General features: G+C 46.4%; 1 protein-coding gene across 5 annotated transcripts in view; it reads right to left on the bottom strand.

Moving 5' to 3' along the window:
• SPEN (spen family transcriptional repressor) overlaps positions 1-22936 on the bottom strand; it is a 56950-nt gene that overhangs the window by 3018 nt on the left and 30996 nt on the right. For 2 of the 5 annotated variants that reach the window (XM_085242407.1, XM_085242406.1), the window contains exons 4-11: positions 20301-20461; positions 18399-18599; positions 17429-17580; positions 15031-15156; positions 14352-14465; positions 13090-13203; positions 11423-11523; positions 415-8332 (exon numbers count right to left, since the gene is read on the bottom strand). In XM_085242407.1, coding sequence (XP_085098533.1) covers positions 415-8332; positions 11423-11523; positions 13090-13203; positions 14352-14465; positions 15031-15156; positions 17429-17580; positions 18399-18599; positions 20301-20461 — 8887 coding nt within the window. Of the gene's footprint in view, positions 1-414; positions 8336-11422; positions 11524-13089; positions 13204-14351; positions 14466-15030; positions 15157-17428; positions 17581-18398; positions 18600-20300; positions 20462-22936 lie in introns of all 5 variants that reach the window. The other 3 variants (XM_085242405.1, XM_085242408.1, XM_085242409.1) reach the window with 3 other exon arrangements.

Here is a 22936-nt window from a genome sequence, read left to right as displayed (position 1 = left end):
ATCAGCCTGGGGTAGCATAACTTGGACGTGTCTCCATGCTGCTGCTGCAGCAGCCACCTCCCCAGGCCCCGCTCTGCTGCTCAGATTTCAAGGGCCTCCCTCAGCCCCAACACCCACCCAACACAGGAGCCCATCTGCCCCGTCCAATATCTTGATGTTGACTGTTCTCCCCAACACCTCTGCCTCTAGAAACCAATGGAAGCTTTGCACCACACGTAACGTTCCTCTAATGTCTGTTAATGCTAACCAATGTTCAACATCCACTGCCTAAACAACAAAAACAGCTCTGTGATTTTGGAAACCAACTTAAATTGGGCTGGAACAACCCAGAGCTCAGCTCTCGATCACAAAGAACTGCAGCGAGGCCACTGTAAGCTCAAAACACGATGAGTGAGGAACAGCCTCACTTCTCACCTGTGATGGGGTCATGCTCCGGGAAGGCAGCCCGATGGGCGACGCACCGGGGAACTGCGGATGGCCAAGCTGTGCCGCAGTGTGGTAATTCCTCATGTCGCCATACACCGAGCGGTAGTCGTGGAAGGAGCTGCCCGTGGGGTGCATGATCTGCACGCCGTGCGGCACCACCACCGGCTGCGTCAGGGGCAAGCCAGGGAGCTGGCTGCTGGAAGGGACGCTGAGCAGCCGGGGCTCGCTGTGCGGAGAGTGGGCCATCTTGCCTTCGGAGGATTTTGGCGTCTCTTTGCCAGGCTGCGGGGTCTTGCTAACAGGCGGCGTTTTTCCGGCCCCTTCAGGCGTCCGGGACTGCCTGCTTTCTGAGTGGTGCTCGCCCACAGCAGCCATGTGGGGATGCATGATCATCCGCACGTCCCGCGGCACGTTGTACTGCTCCAGCCTGATGCTGGTGGGGTGCATGCGGTAATCCGGCTGCATCACCAGCACATCGGGCTGCACGGGGGCCGGCCCCCTGCACACTGTGGTGTGGTGGTAGTGCATCTCCTCCTCGGGGGGATGCTGAGAGGACAGAGGGGGCATGACGATATCTCGTATCGGCGCTGGTTGGGGCGTGCTGGATCGCTGAGGTTTCATTTCTATCTGAGGTTGCAGAGCAGCTCTGGGGGAGTGGAGCGCTTCGGGGCGGATGCTGTAAGAAATTCCGGAGAGGGGAGGAGTGTTCATCCTCACCTCCCCTTGGGACAGGTGGCCCAGGGACACAGTCTGTGTGACGCTGTGCGGGGGCATGATGACGGACTGCTCGGGGTGCATGCTGGAGATGTACTGAGGCACGGGGATCCCTGGTGCCAGCATGACCGGGGTGCTGCTCGACAAAGCTGGGGATGAGGTGCTGCCGGGATGACACGTGCGTGGGAACGGTGACGGCGAGTGCCCGCTGGTCCGCGGCGAGTGTGGCTCCTGTTTGGTGACCGCCAGGTGGGAAATAGCCCGGTCGGTTGGGGTGCTGGGCCCCGAGCTGACATGGTTTGCTTCCGAATGCATCTTCCCAGAAAGGGAAGGGTGGTGAGGACTGACCCCAGGACTCAGGTTGGAGGGCTGCAGAGTCTTGGTCTCCACTTTCAGAGCCGTCGGATCGGGCAGTTTTTTGTTCACAACGAGCACGGGAGGAGTGTTGACAGTCTGTGTGAGAACCTTGCCAGGCTGAGACGCTGCAGGCTGGGCAGGCAGGTGGGCTGAGTCGGACTTCTCCAGCGCAACGCGCTCCTGTTTGACGGAGGAGATCACGGGAGACATATTGTATGGCTGCGTTCCCAGTACCAAAGGAGAATGGGTGGAAACAGTCCCATAGCCCGTGGAGGTCTGAGAGCCTTTTGGTGTCGGCTGCGACGGTGTGATAGGCTCCTGTTTGATCTGAGACTTAGACACGGACTGCTGGAATTCAATGTCAACGGCACTGGCTGGGGGGATCTGACTGATCTTAGCACTAATTCGCTGCGGGCCTTCCGTCTTCTGTCCCGAGTAACTCAGCAGCACAACGCCTTCTGACGTGTTCACCCGCAGCCCGGGGCTGGAGCCAGTCTCTACAGGCCGATCCTCAATGATGGACATTGATCCTGGATGAAACCTACTGTTGTCGTTTGTGCTTGACCTCTGCTTAAATTTAGGCGACGGGGCATTAACAAGACACGTCTGGGTTTGGGGGGCTTGCTTCACCAAGGTGATCCTCGGAGCCTCCTCCAGGTCGACGCTGTGGGGCATTCTGCTTATGACAGAAGTGGCTTTGGGGGCAATCACAGTACTTATCTTTTCCTTCTCGCTGAAAACAGGTGCTTCGGCCACCGGTGGGTCCAAAGCGTTAGTGATGGGCACGGCCGGCTTCTCCTCCGAAACTGGTTTGATGGCCTCTACGACAGGGTGGAGAGGGGCCTCCTCCAAGCGGGGCGCGCTCACCGGCTCCACGTGCGTCGTCGTTACGTGCGTGGAGGTTATGCTCGTTGCCGAGACGTACTTGGGTTCCATGAGTATCTTCCTCAAAGTGCTCGAATTGGTATCGATGTCTGAGGCCTTTGTGTCGGGGGGCAGAGCAGGCGGAGGCGTGGAGCGGGCACGGGGCTCCTCATGCCTTACGATCCACTCGGGCACCTTGGCAGCGCCGGAGTGAAGGGGGACGATCGCGGCAGGCACCGCGGCGGGCAGCTTGGCCACGGCTGCCGAAGGAATGGTGGGAACGGCAGCACTCGGGACACTGGGTGGTGTGATGGGCGTGTTCTCAATGGGCGACCGTATCTTGAAGCTGCTCTGACCCCCCTCGTCGGCAGAAGCCAGCGGGGCTGGCAGGTCCAGAGGAGCGGGCGCAGGGGCTTTGGGAGAGGCACTGCTCTCAGCAGTGGCTTCGGGCACATCCACAATGATGTCTGCAGATGCAGCCTTGCTGCCTTCAGCAGCGCTTGGTTCTACAGTCACCTGAGTGGCAGCTTTAGGTGGCTTTTCCTCCTTCAGGGCGTCTTCAGGTTTTGCCTTTATCTCGTTGGCAGGAGGAGACCTGCTCTGTACCCTCTCTGGCTCATAGGCATTGACTTCAGCGACGTCGCCCTTCCTGCCCGTGCTCCTTTTGCGTCTCTGCCGTGTCGCCTTCTGACGGCCCTTTTCCTTCCGTGCAACTTCAGCCTCCTGCAGGGTCTCCGTCTCCTGTGCGGAGTTGGACGACTCGCTGAAGCTGACCTCCGTCTCCTTGCTCTCTGTCTCCACAGCCAGTGGGGCAGAGCTGGCAACCGGCTGCACCGGGGCCTCGACAGCAGCTTCGGCCTCAAGGATGTTGTTCACTGCCTGATCAGTTTCAGGTTCCATTTCCTCCCGAGGTGATGGTAACACCAGTGGCTCAGATGGGATTTCTGCTTCTGATTCCGTGGGATAGGTTGGGGGTGCAGGAAAGCTTTCCGTCTCCCCAGAAATATCATTGATGATGGATCCGATAGCTGCTGCCAGCTCTGTTTCACTGGCCTGATGGGCTGGTTTGTCTCCTTCCTCCTCCTGACGAACCTCATGCACATCTGCTGTCGGCTCCTTGTAGGCAGCAATCGACGGAGGCGTTTCGGTGAGTTTTGCAATATGCTCCACAGCCTGCTCGAGCTCAATCTGTTTTGCTAATTGGGCAGCCTCAGGGGATTGCTTCGGCTCCCGCATCACCTCTTTTTCTGTCTCCTGGAATGAATCTTCAACCTCATTCTTAGCAAAGTGGGGTGGCAAGATGTCCTCTTTCTGTGGGCTTTTGATTTTTGCTGGTGACACCGCCATAGGCTCTGCTTCTTCCTCAGCTGGCCGCAAGGCGCCCTTGACTTCATCGACATTGAGGCGTATTTCTACATTTTTGAGACACACTGATGCTTTATCTACAACAGTTTTGGTATTTTTGTACCTTCCCCTTTTGGATTTCGTAACCTTTTCTGGCACTGGCTTCTTCTCTGTCATCTCAACGGTGGAGATTTCTAGCTGATTTTTCTCTGCATCCACTTCTTTCCTATCACGTTTTTGTTCGCTTGCTGCCAGCTCTTTCTCATTTGCTTTTGCCTTATTGCTGTTGTCACTAACAGTTGATTCCTGACCACTTCTTTCAGCAGCATCCTCAGATTCAGCAGAGGTATCAGCTTTTGGTTCGTTCTTCCCTTTCTTCCCCTGCTGGCCTGTAGCAGCAGATGAGTGACTGTGTGTCAGCTTCTGGGATCGAGGAGACCTCCATCCCTCCACAGGCTTAGGAGCTTCCGCAGCCTCCTTAGCTTCAGTCTCCTCCACTTCTTGCTGTACCGGCTCTGTCTTTATAGGAGAGATGTCCTCCTCTGGCTTACGGCGGGTTTTGGGAGGTCTTCCTCTCCTCGGCGTCGTAGGAACAGTGGTGACCATTTCCTGTGGTTCCTTTTCCCCTCTCTTCCTGGTGGATCTAGTGACCTCCACGAAGTCCTTCACTGGAGATGGACCCTCATTGTCTCCTGTGGTAGCATAGACTGAACGGACATTCCTGCGCCTCGTTCGGCTTATGGGCAAGCTTGGCTCCACGTTTTCTGGCTCTGCGGCAGAACTAGGGGACTTAGCCGCATTCCTTGAAACTTTCTCTGCTTCCACTTTCAATTCAGAAAGTTTCTGCACTTCCCCTCGAGGAGAGCTCGACCTTTTGAGTTTTTCACGATCAATTCTTTCACTCTTCCTTGTGACGGGCTTTTCTGTGACACTAGCTGCTGCTGACTGTACAGGGGTCTTGGAACGTTTACTCTTGTAAGACTTTTTATCTTTTACAACAACTGGAGGTTCAACTTCCATATCGTTGTCAGAAACAGGAGGCAAGACCTCAGCAGCTGCCTCAGCCTTTTGACTTGCACCAGCATCAGCGCTGGCAGGTGGCAGAGGATTTTCTTCCTTCGGTTCTGCAGCCTCATCAGATTTCTGAACTTGTTTCGGTGGAGGCGGAATCAGTTGAGCACTCTCAGGTTCTGGATCTACACCGATGTCCACTTGGGAAAACGAAGCTCCGGGAGTAGGAGGTTTGGTATCCAAGTACGAAGGATGTTCTGCTGCCACTGCATCTTCCTCAGGTGCCACGGCTGTAGGAATGTCTTTACTAGCTTCACTGACTGGTGGGGGTTCAGTTTGCTCAGGTGGTTCCACTTTGACAGGAGCAGCAAGTTCAGGAAAAGGTTTTTGTTCCTCTGCTGTAGAAACAGGCTCAGATGGTTTTTCTTCTTTTACAGAAGTTGTTTCCACTATTATTTTTTCTACTACCTTCTCAGAAGCAACTGGTGTTGGTTCCTGTGGTAGGGCAGCAACAGAGGAAGGACCAGCTACTGAGGAAGTTTTATGTTCTGGTTCTTTACTATCAGGAACTGTTTCTGGCGTTTTAGGCCGACTCTCTTTATCTTCCTGTTTTTCCACTTCTTTTGGTTTCTGATCTTTCTCTTTTTCTTTTTGCTGCATTCGTGTTAGTTCAATAAATCTACTGTGGAAAAGAACAACTGGTTCTTGCACCAAGTCAGCTGCACTGTTAGTCCCATCGGAGGAAGACTGTCTCCCGTATAACCTACCAGAAATGAAGTCAAGATCATCATCTTTTCTCTCTAAGTGCTGCAGGCGCTTAGAGTCCTGTTCAAAGATCGAACTATGCAAAAAACGAGAAGCAAACAGTTCCTGTCTCTCTTGTTCTTCTTCTTTATGATCTTCTTTCTTATCATCCAGTTTTCCACCTTCTGAATCAGTCCTGATTTTCTTCTTTTTCATATACCAAGATGGAATAGGTCTAGGAGCTGAGTCAACCTTCTCTTTGTCTTTATTATTTCTAAAACTAGCAAACCTTGAATCCCAGTCTAGAAAGGACCAGTTTTCTTCTCTGGAGGAAGACAGGGATTTAGCTCTTTCAAGCAAGGCCTTTGTGTCTGGCGTGATTGTCTTGTCCAATGCAAAAGAATAAAATTTGTTTCTTTCTAAAGAACTTGACAGTCTCTCCTCCCTTTCACGTAATTTCTCTTCTCTGTCCCTCAATAAAAAAGATAACCTGGAACCCTCTAGCAAAGACGAGGCTTTTGGAGAATGGGGTTTGTTTTCACTGTCATCATCTGAATCTGAAGGCACCTCCCCAGGTTCCAGGTCTCGTACAGACCGCTTGCGTATGCCATCTCTTTTCACAATGCTGCTTGGAAAGCTAATATCAACTCTCCCAGGCTCCTGCTTTACTTGTGTTTCCCATCTACTTGAGTCATCTTCAGAACTCAGGACAGACAGTTTTATTTTAGCCATTTCTGCCATCTGCTCCCTTCTGCTGGAATCGTAAGGATTGAATTTCAGGGAGTCCTCCCTCACCGTCATATTGGAATAGGAAAGACCTTTTTCTTCTATTTTAGGTGACTCTTTGGTTTCCTTTAATGGTATGAGCCTTGGAGAATCTAGTGTGTCATCGTCTTCATGGAAAGGGAATTGTCTGATACTAGGCGAACACGATGTCCTTTCAGAGTCTTCACTCACCTGACGGGAACTTCTGTAGTTTCTCTCTCTTTTAGTGCTAATTTCGAAGTCAAACTGGTCAGCCTTTTTCCTTTTACTTGGTGGAGAGTCGTCGGTGACATCTTGCGGAGGTTTTCCCACCTCATGGACCAAGCTCCGTCTTTCATACTCATCTACATCTTTCTTTGGACTGCCAAACTTCTCAGACTTTGCAATCTCCATTTCCAGTTGCTGTTTTAACCTGCGACTTTGCTCCATTTGCTTCCTATAACTTTGTGTGTGGTCAATGTCAATGCCAATTTTCTCCTCCGTTTCAGTTGACTGCGGTTTCTCTTGGCCAAGCTTATGGTCAGGTGTGTCTTCTGGAAGACCAGAGTAATTCTTCTTTGCATCTTCTCTCTCTGTTCCATGATCATCTAGTAACTGTGCTTGTTTATGCTGGGATTTTACTGGATTCAATTTTTTAGAAGGGAGCTCTTGAATTTCCACTGGCTCATCAGCTGCCTCAATTAGCCTTGCCTGCAAATCGAGAGTGGGACGCATGCCAATCCCACCAACATTAAGAGTCTCCTGAATTTCTTTGGGACTAGTACCAGGAATAAGTCTTTCCAGTCTCATTTTTTTAGATTCCCTTTTAAGCATCTCCTTCCTCAGGGGCTTTCTGTCCAATTCTCCTTCCCTTAACATTGTAGCTTCTCTAGATGAAGCTGTTGCATCAAGTTGTTTTTTCAAAGCTACGCGTGCGTCTTCCTCATCTTGGCTGCCTCTTTTTGCTTCCAGTTTTTGCCTGTCAAGCTTCAGATTTGCATCAGCAAAACGTCTTTTACGAGCCTCCAGCTTGTCTAAATCTACTGCATTTGCCCCCTCAGAAGTCTGCTCTGTCTTCAAGTGCTTTTTGGGTTTCAGTTTTCCCTCTTTATCAACCACTTCTATGTGACTGGCAAGGGCTTTCTCTTTTTGTACCTTGGTTCTGACAGGTTCCAGTTTAGACTGCTCAGACTTTGTTTGCTCAGCTTGAGATGTTTGTGTTTTCTGTTCAAGAAGTGGGGACTTCATAGTGTCATTATCAAGCTTTGCTCTCAGTTTCTCCAAGGTAGGCTGATCAATAACTTTCCCTTCCTTCTCTTTTACTCGGGTCAACACTACACAGGGCATTAGCTCTAGACGGTTTTTAGCTGTCCCTTCTTTGTCACCTCTCTCTTTACTCTGTTTACTATTGCCCTTTAATTTTTCAGGGCTGGGCTCTCTCTCATTCTCTTGATCAGTTTCAGAAGACTGAGAGCTGGGTGAATGGATTTTTGCTTTTCGTTTCTGCTTATCCATTTTCTCCTTTTCTAGTTTTTCCGGCTTCTCCTTTCTCACCAAGCGTTTGTCTTTGTCAGCTCTCTCCTGGTCAAAAGCTCTCTCTTTCTCTGTTTTTTCGTTTTTTGCATAACGTTCTACACGGGCTTTGTCAAGCTTGTCGTATCGCGGAGGAGACAGAGAGCTGCAACTTCCACTGCGATCCGATGACCTGCTGTAGATCCTCCTCTCTGAATCACTCTGCAGCCTTTCTGACTGGGAGGGAGATGCTCCAGGACTCTGCGGACGCCTCGAGTGTGTGGGACTCTGGCTACGTTCAATCGGTCTCCTCTCATGATCTCTGTCGCGATCGGACTCAAACCGTTCCCTCTCCCTCTCTCTCTCTCGCTGTCTGTAGCTGTACTCCCTTATGTCTTGCTCATATGGATCGCCTCTGTAATCCCGGTACTCGCGTGGGTCATCGTAGTATCGTGGGTCATAGTAGTCTCCTTGGTAAGGATCCCATTCTGCATAAAACTCTCTGCCTCGAGCTGGGTATTCTCGACGAGGATCTTCAGGATACGTCCCAGGAGTCCTAACAGTCTCATAGTAAGTACGATCAGGGGCGTATTCATAAGATCCTCTTCTTTCATCCCTGCTAAAAATATGAAAAACAGGGCAATCAGTTTTCCCTCTCAACCAGTGTGTGCTGCATTACCACCTTTGTCATGCAGGTGAATCATTTTACAGTAGTTTGTTTATATGTGTACTAAGGTAACTGTACACAGCTGCATACAGAGATTTAACAACAACAATCAGTACACAGATGAGTAAATGCTTTGTTAGCTTCAAATACTGTATGCAGTTAGTACATCGGTCATTTAGTGACAGCTCTGCCAAGTATCTTTTCGTTAGCCTTACTGCATTGTTTTGCCAAATTCAGGTACTTCAAAACATAAAACCTACCTAGCACTTGTGGACACACACAGCCATGGTAGAGACCACTCCACCTCATGGAGCAGAGACGGTTCCTACCTACCTTCGAAAACATGAGTCAAGTCAAAATTCAAGGCTGGATTGTCTCCATTTCTAAGCAGTGAAGAGGTAATATCGGTTCTTCAAAAGTCCTAAACCTTTTAAATGAACTTTTAATTCCAAAATTAGCTCTTTTACTGTGATATGCTGACACTGCCTATTTAAATACCAAAATATCAGCCCACTTGTAAGAGCAGGCAAATTCTTAGGAAGCACTCAGCAAAGTCAAGCAATTAGCATTATATCATCTTGATAACCTTCAACTGCAAAAAGAAGCAATTCCTAACAGTGAATGTGACTGTTTGGCAGAGGGGCAGGATACAGGGATGGCACAGAGCTCATGTTCCTATTCTTCACCATTTATGTACAGTAACTTAGCTTCACAGTCTGTGTTTTATTCTGAAAGTTAGTAGCTTCCACATTGTAAGAAATGTACAAAATTAAAATAATTAAATAATAATAACAAAAGACACAGGGCTTAACACGGAAGACAAAAACCCAACCACCTCACTCTGCAAGCAATAATGAGTGCTGTGAAAGGCAGTTGTAGGTAAACACATAGGAAGAAGGAAGTTGCCATGTTTGATAACTTTCCATTTTAATCAACAAATACAAAACCAGACACAGAATGCACTATTTGTATTCAGTAACAATTTACTAAGAGGAAGAAATAGAGAGACTGGCTACTCCATACACCAAAGCAGTCTCATCCATTTCTAAATAATTTATGAACCATTAGGATGCTCGAGGATAAATGGCCTTTCTCCTGCAGCACACACTGCTCCACCTGCACTCTGCCCCAAAGTCATCACTCCTTCAGAGCTTTAACAGCAAGAAATCTTAGGCAGCTTTGAACAGTTGTGATATTACACAATTCAACCTCACACAACGATATTCCAGAGACAACCCAGCCTCCAGCCTCCTACTCAAGAAATCCCATTTATAATTTCACAGACTGCAGGACTGGATATGCTCACGTTCATGCGGGCCTATTGCGGGTGAAACGCCACACGATGTGGTTTTGTAACGGTTGTAAAGAAAGCTTCCAGATTTTCTGAAGCAGTCTGGTTTTGCAAAGATCTGAGATTAATGATGCACTGACCCGGTGAGATTATTCCCTATGTTGTAGCGATGCAACTTCTCTGAAGTTAAAAAACACGTTTTGGTTTGAGTTCTATTTAGGCTGAGTGCAATTAAAACCTACGGAAATCTGGCTGGTGCAATTCTCAGCAACATTGCCAGAGACAGTGAAGTGCCAGAAGGAGCCTGGGAGACCAGAAGATGCAGAATTACAAGACACACTGCAGGGCTCGCTCAATCACTCCATGATTCATTACTCCTAAGTATCTAGTAATGACAACGTGAACGTAATGACAGAAATGGAAAAACAAGTCTAACATGTACCCAACTATCAAGTTGTTCCAGGAATAAATGTGCAGCTCAGAATTATTTCACACTGAAGACAAGCCCAAGCTGACTTCTGTGCATTCAAAGACATCTGAAAATGCACTACTCTTTCCTCAGTTTGGTGTAGCTCAGAGAAAATGACTACTGACTTCTTGCTGGCACATCACAACATCTGGCAAGGACCAGACAATGAATGGACTTATTTCCATTATGCAAATCCTGATTGCCAATTTCTAAACTCTCTCCACTTTTACATCTGGCAATTTTGGATGCATGTTAGTCCAATCTATTTTGCTGTTAAAAAACAAAACAAAACATTAGATTTATGTAGCAGACAGGCACAATCAAAGCCCAAGTCACACTGAGCTTATTCACAGGTAGAACAATGGAGCCAGCATCTGAAGGTAACAAAAATGCACCCACACAAAACCAAAACGTTCTGTTTTTCAGCCGTCACCGCTGTCACTAGTAATAAAAACACTGATGTTCCATTCAATCACCGTAGGGGGAAAAAAAGAACAAAATGAGAGTGCTTCTGTGCAAGGCTGCTTTCAGCCAGGGCATACAAATAAAAACGGCTGTTCTGAGGCAGCACAAGATTTTGCAACCTTCACAAAATGGTCAGAAATCAACAGGACAGATGCTGTAGATGGTCATCAACACAGAATACATTTTTCATATGAAAAAAAAAAAAGCATCCTTGCTCATTTTTATAGTTTTATCGTGTTAATGAACTAACCTCTTGAGAAGGGGTAGGTAGAAGACAATTTCACTTTGTTCAAGAGATGAGCAGCAGTAGCTGATCAGACTATATGCAAACAACTGTTATAATCTAATTACACCTGAGGGTTAAGGCATTACAGATAAACTAGTCTCTGTATTCTTAAGAAACAACGAATGACTCATAACTGTGTCCTGGTGACCCATCACCATAACCTGAATACTAAATATACACCATGCAGATAGCTGAAGCCTCCACCTTACATATGAGTTTTAGTAACTGTCTACACTTCAGATGTGTGATATCCTGTCTACCTTAATGCACAGCTTAAGCTCAGCCACCAAAATTTGCTGGGGATTTTTTGTGTGGGTGGGTTTTTTCTGAGAGGGGAGGTTTTATGTTTTAAAGTTGAGAAGGTAGAAGATGATAAAAATATGCTAAAATGTTTTTAATGAAACTTTAAAAGGATAAAGTTGGTAAGAACAAAACTCAGTGTTTAAAACTTGGCCTGAAGAAAGTTTAATTGCACTGAATATGATACTGAAGAAGTAAGAAACAGTAATAATTGCATTAGGCACTTGCCTTCTTTCTGCCAGCATTTCATAGAAGTCTCTGATATCCTGACCTGTTTTCTCCATGGAATGATAAAATGCCAACTGACTTTCTCGATTTGCAAAATCCACCTGAAAAATAAAAGGTTAATCACATTCAGTAAGAGAAACAATCCATTTTAACACTGCTTCAAGTCTGCTGGGGAATCTGAGCATGGGAGCTGAACTGAAAATGGGGATTATCCTATTTAACGATAAAAAAGCCAAGTGTTTCTTGGGACTGGCCAACCTTGCACATCCCCAGGAGAAAAAGACCTTTCTCTCTCAACTCAGTGTTGCTGCGTGGATCTGTGTGACTACTTCCTCGCTGGGCTTTTAGGTGTAAGACCAGAAGCACATGAGAAGCTTCTGTTCAGTAAGCCAGCAAGAAAAATACGTTATTCTCGTGGTACTGATGCTTCCAATGCTGCAGCTCCATTTAAAATTCCAAATGCCTTATATCTCCACATGGTCAGTATTATTCTTTTCAGACTCCACATTATTTGCCTGGGTTTATACACCAAGGCAACAGTGGGGATGGGAAAGGAACCAAAAATTGCAGCTCCCTACTCTAGCTGCTTCAAGATTGTCTGTTTTCTAGCTAAGTGTGCGAATATGAAGAAGCCAATGGCATAACTGATGCCAAAAATTAATGATTAAAATGGATTTAATGAATTGTATATAACATTAATGAAATTATTATTTTTTTAAAACAATCTTGAGGGTTCATTTTTTTCCTAAATCTGCCCAGACTTTTGTATAACCACACCAGTGGAGCAGATATACAGATACTAAGGGCACTGCTTCCTCCAGGGTCGCTGAGGAGTAAGACCCACAGACCCATGATAGGAAACTTCTGAATGGACATGTATTTTATTCTGCACGAAGGCTACTTATATTCAACCACCACATTTAGAAACTGAAGTATATCCAACTCCTAAGGTATGAAAGGGTCCAAAGGGTATGAAGTTGCTAGGTTAACGTACCGGATGAGAGACCATGCTTGAAATCATCACCCACTCTTTAGGAGAGAAGAAAGGAGGAGGAAGAAGGTGATTCAGAGGGTGGCTAACACCTCACGTCCCATTTAGTGGCATTGATGGGACACTGAGAACAGGTTTTACCATATTCACCCAAATCCAAGGTGGCTCTGCAGATGCTAAGTGCTGCTCCAGGAAACAAGTACTCTCCATCCATTCTTTTTTAGAGGAGTTTTTAGTTTTTTCCCCCGCTGCAAAGAGGAGCAGGTGGCAGGTTTGGCCAGGCTGTGACCTGTGTGCTGGGGCACTGACAAGCAGCAGCCACACGGCAGCGCTCTGTCACCCCGTGCAGTTTGGAGTTTCCTAACATTAAAGCAAATCTCGCCTTGGATTCGGGTAAATAAGGCAGTAACACGGACACCAACACTCAGGAGCTTAGAGAGACAAGTTCAGCAAAACAAAACGGCAGGACACTGGAAAAGGCTCTGCAGGTAACACTTTGAGATACCCTAACAGCTTGATAAGCCGAGTGTGAAAAATAGTTTAAGCCTTAGGTAAATGGGACATGCTTGTCCCACTAAGAGCCCTTCTGACTGGCACTCTGCAAATGCCAGTGTTCAAGGGGTAAGGCCTAAACACAATTTGTTTCTGCTTTTGTTTTGGAGGTCATTCTGCACACCTTAATTTTATTCCCACCGATTTTCCTCCCCTTGGTCTCTTTTACAGCTGCTTGTGCATATTCAATCTCATTGTAGAGAACCAGGGCCATGCCTTTTAAGCGGTCAAACACCACCTGTAAAAAACAAAAAAACAAAACAAAAACCAAATAAGAGCCTCATCCACAGGACTTAACGTCAGTCCCAACAAAATCCTAAGTCATGAGGATACCAGTAAGAAAATGATTTTTAGCAAAGTAAATTTCCATTCTTTTCTGATGAGGCATATTGTAATGAAGAGACAATAAAAGCACACGGGACTGCTTTGAATTGTGGATCTTGTGGCTTGAGGTATATTATGCCTTTATTTTGTTTTTCTGTATTTTACTTTTTTTTTTTTTTTCTTTGGTGACTGAGTTTTGTGGTTTTACTTGTTTTACTTTCAGTTTTTCAAAAAATTTCCAATATGTCTTAGGGGGGAAAAAAGGTAAAGGGAACATTTAATCACAAAATGGAAACAGTTTTTCTTATGATAGTCTGCAGTACCGCTCAGTTGCTAAACACCCAGTTTCCAAATATCAGCTTCCTTCAGCAACACAGACTTATAATTCAAGCAACAACAACTACAATAAAGAATGTCAAAGCTGCAACACAAATCCACAGAGTTCCTTAAGGAGGCAAGACCCCGAGATCCCGAGGAGATGTACAGGCACAGCTTCACTTTAAGCACATCGACGTCCAAAAGGACAGGGACAGCTCACATGCTTAAGGTGAAGCATGTGCACAGATCTCGCTCATGGAGGGGCTGGGTGATGTGCCACTGCTGCAGGACATGTTCCACAGTCACTGCCTTTCTTCTTTTCCTTCACGTGCTTTTGTGACTGTCCTAACTGCATTTAAGAAGTCGTTTTTTGGTCTAATGAAAAAACGTAGTCATGTCTATTAATGTAATTAGCACGCGTAAGTGTCACTACTTGATTAGGTTGCTATTCCTACGTGTGAGCAGCCTAAAGAAATTTTGTTGGGGTGAGGCTGTACTGCACAAGAGCTACACACGGGTTCCAATGCTCGTTATCTCGGCTCACTCCAAACACCAGCAGCAACTGCTCTATGGATCAGATGGACGAGATGCAAAGCTAGAAGAGCCCTGTCAGCCAAATTACATCCCAGAGAGAACTTCTCTATTGGAGCTATAAAGCCCTGGACAGCCGGGGTTGAAAGGACAGGATGTGAAGAAAGGAAGACAGTAACAACTTCAAACCATACACCAAAGCCTCCCACCTACCTTCACCACAGGCCCGTATCGGCAGAAATGTCGAGTTAAATACTGATCCGTAACGTTTGTAGAAAGACCATCTAACCACACGCAGTTTGTAGGCATGCTCTTTCCAAAACCCAGCTGAACACAAAAGGGCAAAACGTCCATCAGTACAATTCACAAGCATTAAACTCACCGAACAGAGCACGCCTAATTAAGAGTCGTTTGAAAAAAGCTAGGCGTTTGTATGGCTTTTCTAAAATTAGCATCTTGCACAGGTGCAAGCAAGACAAAAAATCAAACAGCAATTAATGAAAATAATTCTGCATGCTTAAACAAATACAGTGTTTGACAACATTTGTTTCTTGTGCAATCTGAATGCTTCTGGAAGGTGACAGATTGATGGCTCTGGGGACTCACAGCCTCTGTTTATTGTCAGTACCAGGGCAGCTCCCCAGCTCTGCCTTCAAGGGGCAAACCAAAGAATGGCAGTCTCCAGGTCTGCTCCATGCTGGGCTTCCTTGCTCAGGCAGCCAGCAAAAATGATGATTAACCCCAATACTGGTGGTGAAAACACTGCGCTCTAATCTGGTCTATGCATTAAAAAAATTCTCACTTGCGTGGCCTAAGCTGATCCAAAATGTCCTAAGATGCTGCAAACCAAAGTAACAGGAGAAGGATACCATCCATGGGAAGATTTCTTTACCTTGAGCCGGTTGTTTCCAAGATATTCCCCATCCATCTTCTTAATTGCTTTACAAACACTTGCAATGTCACAGTATTGCAGGAATGCATACTGAGGAACACCATTCACTTTCTTAATGTCAATATCCTGGGGAGAAAAAGGAAATGACAATCAGCAACAGGCTGAAAAGGATATTCAACAACCTAACGGGATCTAAAAGGACTTCTGATACTCACAATCATTGTTTAATTAATGCTTCTTTCACAGAGAGGATTTAAACGTTAGTAGATAGTTGAAAACTTTGCTGTTCTGCTGTATCTCATTCAGTGGTAAAACCAAATCCTTACTGACACAGGGAGAGCTCTTTATAATGCAGATTCAGAATTCAACCCCACAGAAGCCAGCCTGACCTGATCAACGAACAGCAGCTTTGCTTTGCTAATATTATGTCAAGGAGAGACAACACCAAGAATTGTCTGTATTTCTGCTTGCAAAGGCTTGAGAGAAAACAGCCTGCTCCGATCCCCATTTCTGGGCCAAAAGCCACACAGGGTTTCTCATCCAAACAAACCCGACCCATCCTGTTCCTGGAGGCAGAGAGGGATGCTGGACACATCTCCTGAACCAGTCTGGCACTGATGTGACACAGACGAAAAAGACCCCAAATTTCTATCACTGCTGATATTTAACCTTAAGCCACCACGAGCCCATTCAATAGCAGATGCAGGCACAAGAAAGCAATGAAAGTCTAAATAAGGCTCATTTTAATTGATTTAAAAATAAAAGCAGCAAGCTTGCAGCTGACATTTGGTTAACATTCAAGCTCGGCACTCGTACTAGCAAATGTACCAAAAGCCTCTGAACAAACTCATGATGTTATGATTCATTCCAAGCTGAAAATAGAAGGTAGAGTGCTGGGGTTTATTTGTTTAAATCGCAGAAGCTTCCTTTGTGTACTGCATGCCAATGCTACAGCACGAGCTTAAGCACAAACGTTTCAACAGTCAGGACAGACTGATTTTGTGGTTAATAAACTTAGAGGCAAGGCAGCAGTCTGAAATGGTCTCACCTAAGAAATCTTTAGCTGGGAAAACAGAAGTGAACAGAGAGATTTACACAACTATTGGAATTCTACTGCCTTGACCTAATGATTTAAGTGGAATGCTAATTGAGGACTGCATTTCCAAGCATCTGAAGCAGCTATATATAACTACTGCATATAACTATTGCAACTGTGGCAAATTATACCTGACCACTCATTCTGGGCAAGCAATTTCTTTTGGCAGGCAAATAAAAAAACCATCATTTTGCTCATTATCCACTAGAAAGATTATAAAGCTGGTCCCTTTTGCACCTGAGCTTGTAAGTTTTCATGGAAATTCAGCAAGGCAGCACTGCTGCTGAATTCTGACCAATTAATAATGTTGACAATACAGCACTGTTTCATAGAAAATCCAATTTACAAGACAGTGCAGTATCACTGATAAGCATCTTTATCGGGACAGCTCAGCTGGTACAACACTAGAAAAGGGTTGAAGCCACAGGCGCTGTGTAAATTCATAAATCAGCACCGATTTCAAGAGGTAGGATGCACAAGAGCTGCCAGCCATAATAAAATGTACATTTTGTGTTTGTCCACAACACACACAGAAGCACGCTGTCCCTTCCTTTCACTGATACCTCTGCAGTATTCCAGAGCAAAACAGATAATGCAGCCACAGCCTCCAAAGAACCGTGCAGTGAGCACACAGAATAAACTTTAAGTGCAGAAGCTCAGATTCAACTAATTATATTCGCTGTAATTTCCTGGCAAATCTCTCATAATTGCAGTATTGATATGATTTGGTGGCATGAGGAGAGGAGAAGGGAATGATTGCTGCTTTACCTCATGCAGATCAGCCTGCTCAGCCAAAAACCCAAATCCCACATGTGTCATCACTACCCCATCTGTTCAGTGCCTCCTCTGCCCTATTGTCAGGGAACAGACTGCCATAGCTGATGGCTACTGCCACATGCAGCAGCTCAACACTTTGTTTCAGACATGAATAGGAAATGCAGACTTCACAGAGTGGTGCTGATTAAATACGAAAGCAGCACTAGGAGTATTTAAATCCCAACTATTCAGCTATGCTCTTCTGCAAATATTCTGGGCTGGCAGAAGGCACATTTCTTACAAACGTTCCCAAGACTGCTTCTACTGCTAAATTATCTCTTCAACACACATGTGCTGAGATTTCACTCAAAATGCAAAGAAAAGCTTTCAGGTATATTTCAGCAAGATGAATGACTCAGATTATTACAGAAGGACTGAATTATCTGTTATCAGCAGCATGATGTTCCACCACTCGCAGCATTTTATAGGTCTGTACAGAAAGAATGGGCAATAATACCCTACAGAGCAGAAAAAGAATTCACATACCACTATGCCACCAAAGCGCTGAAAGATGTTGCGAAGGTCATGATAGGTGGTTGTCTTCTCCAGGTTGCCAATGAAGAGAGTTCTTGTTGCTTTTGGGTGAAACTCATCTATCCTTTCATCCAAAGGACGAAATTCATTCTCGCTTTCTGTTTCTAGAAGCAGAAGAGTGAGAAATTTTTAGCACATCAGAGTGTTTTTCATGTGGGTTTGGTTCACACTGATTTGTTTGTTCAAGTCTACTTCCTGACAAGCAGATATGATCTGACTGAGACTAGCCAATGTCTTTAACAAAAATACAGCTTGTGAACTGCCCTCTTTAGGTGCAACTCAAAACATCACATCACTGGGTGAGCACTATGGAATGGGAGCATCCTCAGATGGAAAGCTGCTCCATTCTGTATCTGCTTCCCTAGAAACTTAACTCTTTTACAAGTATTAATGTCTGTCAAGAATTTAAATGAAGCTTCATCGCACTTGGGGAACAGCATATGGAAAAAGTTGATTTTCACAAGTTTATTTTTAAACAAACAATTGAAGTACAGTGTGAAATCGACGTGCTCAATGCCACAGCTTTCACTGATTAGTCATTCACACTACGCTGCCTAAGCCGTTATTAGCTGTTTTAATTAAAAGCTGAAAAAAGGTGGCTGTGGGGACTCTGTTCTATGCTTACATCACACTACTGGCTCCTGCTCCACTGAGATATGGAAGATCTGATTGCTCCCAGCAGCAGCAGCAGATCCCACTGTATGAGAGGATGGCAGCTTTCCTTGTCTGAGGTTTAAGACTGGAATTCTCTCCCTGTTTGACCTACAGTATCCACTCTCCTAGCTCTGGAATTTATTCTGGCCTATTTCCCAGTTTCTTAAAACTACATTTCTTCAGGAAGGAGGTTTTAAGATTTCTTATTTCTACAGTGCCTCAGCAGTGACTGTGCCCAGGGCAGCAACACGTCCGGCACAGGTCTCACCTGGTCCTATCCAAGCTGTCACTTCAATCTGCATGCCAAAGAAAAGCTTTCCTTTGGAGGCATTCAGTGCTTTTTCCTGGTCCTCCTGCTGTCGGAAGAACACCAGTCCATACCGTTCCTCAGAGGCCCCATGAATCTGCACCGACGTCACCTTCCCATACTTCTTGAATTCATGGAAAAGTCCATCTTTAAGGCTTGTATCTAAACCAACAAACATGTGTCAGTAGCGTGAAACACACTTTGTAACAACGTGGGAGAACGTTAAGAAATCTAATACTCTTTCTGAAATATGACTCAGCACTCAGTGCTGCAATACAAAACCCTAAGTTCTTGTATTACACAAACAAGAAGCTGAGGCATGGTGAGAATTAAAAGCCAAAGCTGCCCACCAGTTCTAAGTGAAACACTGGAGATGCTTCAAATCTTCCCCTGGAAATCCGGATCACTGTTTCTAAGCACCAGCTCCAGTAGCTGTGGCGATGGGACACGCTGGGTTTCTCACAGATGGTCACTAATTAAGCAATTTTCCCACCATTGCACCAGAGCTGAGACAGAAGCCCTAAGAGAAGCCCGTCTGCAGGGGCAGCACACAGCTGCCTCGAGGAAGGCACCATCCTGCTGCCCCTTACAGCCCTGTCTCGTTCAGCACACACATCTCTGCTCCTGCAGGAGCCACACTGGATGTTCTCTCAGCACTCTGCACTCCTCCCCTGGGCAGCATCCATTTTCTGCTCTAAATGAGGCAGGGCTTTGGGGGACAAACCTCATATGCTGCCAATTCATAACACCTATGGTACTAGAAGTTTGATCAAAGCTGTCCTGAACTTTATCCTGTGTCCCTTCCTCGCAGGTTAATCTTTCTACCCATTCCTGTCCGGTCTTTGTTACAATTCCATTTGAAGAACTTCCTTCCATCCTTCTTGCACACAGCAATAAGCTGCAGGGCATTTTTAAGACCTGCAGCCAAACCTAGAATGCATTTTTCTTCCTGAGGTGAAAAAAATGCACACCTCTGACAAAACCACAGCCCTGTACCTAATGTCAGTTTGGATGTCCGAAGCACGGAAGTACTTCTCTCCCAACAAAACGCCTTCAGAAACTGTTAAGCAACACTTGAACTGTTCTTTAACTGCATCAGAACAAAACTGTGCTGAGGCAGACAGCAAATGGAATAAAACTGTGGAAATTTCTGTCTCAACAGCTTCAGTTTGGCGATGCTGAAAGAATCTGAGGGCACTGCTCAACTTTTATCACAACCACAGCTTTCTTTCATGGATGCAAAACATTAAATTCCTGGCCCAAGCTACAAAAGCCACAGCAGGACTGCTCCTCTGGCCAAAGAATCATAGAATGGCTTGGGTTTGAAAAGGACCACAATGCTCATCCAGTCCCAACCCCCTGCTGTGTGCAGGTCACCAACCAGCAGCCCAGGCTGCCCAGAGCCACATCCAGCCTGGCCTTGAATGCCTGCAGGGATGGGGCATCCACAGCCTCCTTGGGCAACCTGTTCCAGTGCTTCATCACCCTGAGTGAAAAACTTCCTCCTAATATCCAACCTAAACCTCCCCTGCCTCAGTTTAAAACCATTCCCCTTGTCCTACCACTATCCACCCTTGTACTTGGAATTTATAGAGGAGTGTAGCACCACAACTTAATGCTTTTCATACGTAACCTGCAAACTGTCTTGCATTGTGATGGCAGCATACGAACCAAGTATGAACCAAGTTTCATACAAGCTGGTTCATCAAACGACACATTTTCCCATTCAACAGTGAAGTTCAAAAAGGTACTTAACACCAAGGATGCAGAATAAAAATTATTTAACCGGTCAATAATCCACCCTTACTTCTTTTTTTCCCTTTTTCTGGAACACTGAAGGAACACTTCTGCACGTGACCGTACCTGTTGAGCGCACTGGAAGATTTTGGACCTTGATCCCAAAACTTTTCCTGGGTTCATCTTTCTCCAGAGATGGAAGCAGCTGGGATGCAGGTGCGGGGACCGCTGTGGACTGCACTGAGCGTGCCGGCGACTCGTCACTCGAACTGCTGCTGGAGTCACTGCTGCAAAAGGCACAAGGGAATGGTCAGAAGGACAACGGGGATGGAATTAGAAAGCAAACCTTGCCTGAGCTATGGTGGTTAGCTCTCAGAGCTGTCTTTGCTCTCGGAGCACGCTGGCGGTCAGTGGCAGCACACAGCTGTTTGGGACCGTGCTGACATCAAACCATGGGGACAGGGCTCTCCTGAAGCTGCCTTATCTTCCTCACCTGGGGCAGGAGAGCTGCTCCCAGCACACGTGGGAGCTCAGAGATGCTCCACAACCACCCCACAGAACCCTCAGAGGTGAAGGCCGAGGAAATGGAATATGGGTAAAACATCAGATGGATCCTGTTGTGTTCGGAATGACAGAGCTTATCAGCCTGGGCACAGCACGCAAAGGATGGCAAAACACACAGGGCACATCACAGAATCCCCCACAGCACAACAAGAAATCCACTGCCAAGCTGATGGGCAGCCCCTTAATGTCTCCCAAGGCTCCACACCTCCTAGGGATGGATCCCAGAACCATAGGATTTCTGAGCTGCAAAGGACCCCCACAGCTATCGCCTTTGCAGAGAATACAAAATGTAGAGAATAATGTGACTGCAGCCTGCCCAGTGGGGACACGTCAGCTTCTTCAGTGGCTGGTTTCTTCCCGGAGGCACAAGGGCTTCTAACACTGCTAAAAATAATTGTGTCTGACATAACCCTGGAGAGGCTCCATTACACAAGCGACTTTCTAAAAAATTCCGCTGGAATTTCAATTCAGTGAGCGCTGGGAGGAGGATCTGCCACGTACAGAAATAACAGCCACGCTTTGAAGTTCATTGCTTTTCACATTTGTCTCTGTATCGTGTTAGAGATGAGAAACAAGCTCATCTTTTTTGTATCTGACATTATTCCACAGGTTTCCCGCATTCCCTCTTCACATTAAACCATCTGACTTCGTATCATACCATAGAATGGCCTGGGTTGCAAAGGCCCACAGTGCTCATCCAGTCCCAACCCCCTGCTGTGTGCAGGTCACCAACCAGCAGCCCAGGCTGCCCAGAGCCACATCCAGCCTGGCCTTGAATGCCTGCAGGGATGGGGCATCCACAGCCTCCTTGGGCAACCTGTTCCAGTGCATTTTCTCTTCCTCTTTTCCCAGGGAAATGGTTTTGTGTTCCCGACCATTTTAACCACCTGATGCAGCGACCTCTCCCACCACGCTCTGCATTTCTGTGGCTGTGCACTTTGCTTCTCCGTCAGCACGGAGCAAAATGGGCAGCAGGGACGCTTTGAAAACACAAACATCACCAAAGGATGAAGGGGGAGAGTCTGAAAATAATTTCCAAACTGAGAGCAGCCCCAGGGTGCTGTGCCATACCCCAGGGAAGTGAAAATAGACATCAGGGCTGCAGTGAGACTCTGCCCCTTTGCTCTTCTTTGCTCGGTACCACCAGCCAAACATTTCAAATACCCGTCTTTGCTGAGAGATTGTGCCTTTGAAGTAAGTGGTAGAGCTGGATTTCTATCTGAGCGGTGCTTTAGGATGGGAATGGGATATTTTTAGCATTTAAGAAGAACAAGCTGTTAGAGTGGCAGCACTCCTCCGTGGGTAACGCGGTGAGACATCGGAGCAGCAGAGCACAGCCGTGTCCCAAACACTGCACTGAATGGGATGAGTCACACAGCACAGCTCTCATCTTTACCTAAGGGGGCTCTGGGAAAGGGGGAACGCGCCGCTAACTCCTACTGCGTGCGTGGAGCTTTAGGGATGTGTGTCCCAAAGCAAATGGAGGCTTTGAGGCGTCCCAGGAAAAAGTCATGCTTTCTCTATTCAGTTTTCAGGGAGGAAAAAAACGGCAGCAGGAACAATTCCCCTTTCTTTCAGCAGAAGCTCGTCCCTTTTCCAACTGAAGAAACATGGATATAATCATTCAAGAGCTTAAGCCAAAGGTTTTTCTGTTGCGTGAATGGGAGATTGATGGAAGAGTTAATTACAGCTGCTGTGTCATGAAGTTACAGCCGCAGCAGAATCAAAACAAGCATGTGACAGTGAGCTATAGGAAGTCTCAACCGGAACAACAGAACGCTTTCACACAAAGCTAAAACATGGATGCTACATGCGGATACGTTCCCAAATACTGCTAATATGGCTGGTTTTCTCCTTGTATTTGGAAAATAACCACCCTTAGCTGGGACCATCCCGAAGGAACAGCTTAGTGCCTGCCCTCGGCTGTTCCCCGCCTGGCACGCAGCCTCCTCCCAGCACAGGGAAACCTGCTCCTCAACGTCCATGTAAACTCAGCCGAGCAGAATGCCAGCACAACTAATCTCCTGAGCTGTCACAACACACACGTCTCACATAGAGGCAGGCTGCGCTGGGAATTTGCTTTTTTAAACATCTCAGGCTTACGGCTTCATTTGCCTTTTAGGAGGTTTGCTTGTGACGTATGCTCGTTTGGGAAGAGGCAGCTTTCAGACGCTCGCTCATCGAGCTCAGATCTGCAC

Source organism: Meleagris gallopavo, chromosome 23 (assembly GCF_905368555.1).
Source record: "Meleagris gallopavo chromosome 23, MGAL_WU_HG_1.1, whole genome shotgun sequence".
NCBI lineage: Eukaryota > Metazoa > Chordata > Aves > Galliformes > Phasianidae > Meleagris > Meleagris gallopavo.
This window is presented reverse-complemented; position numbering and strand designations above follow the sequence as displayed.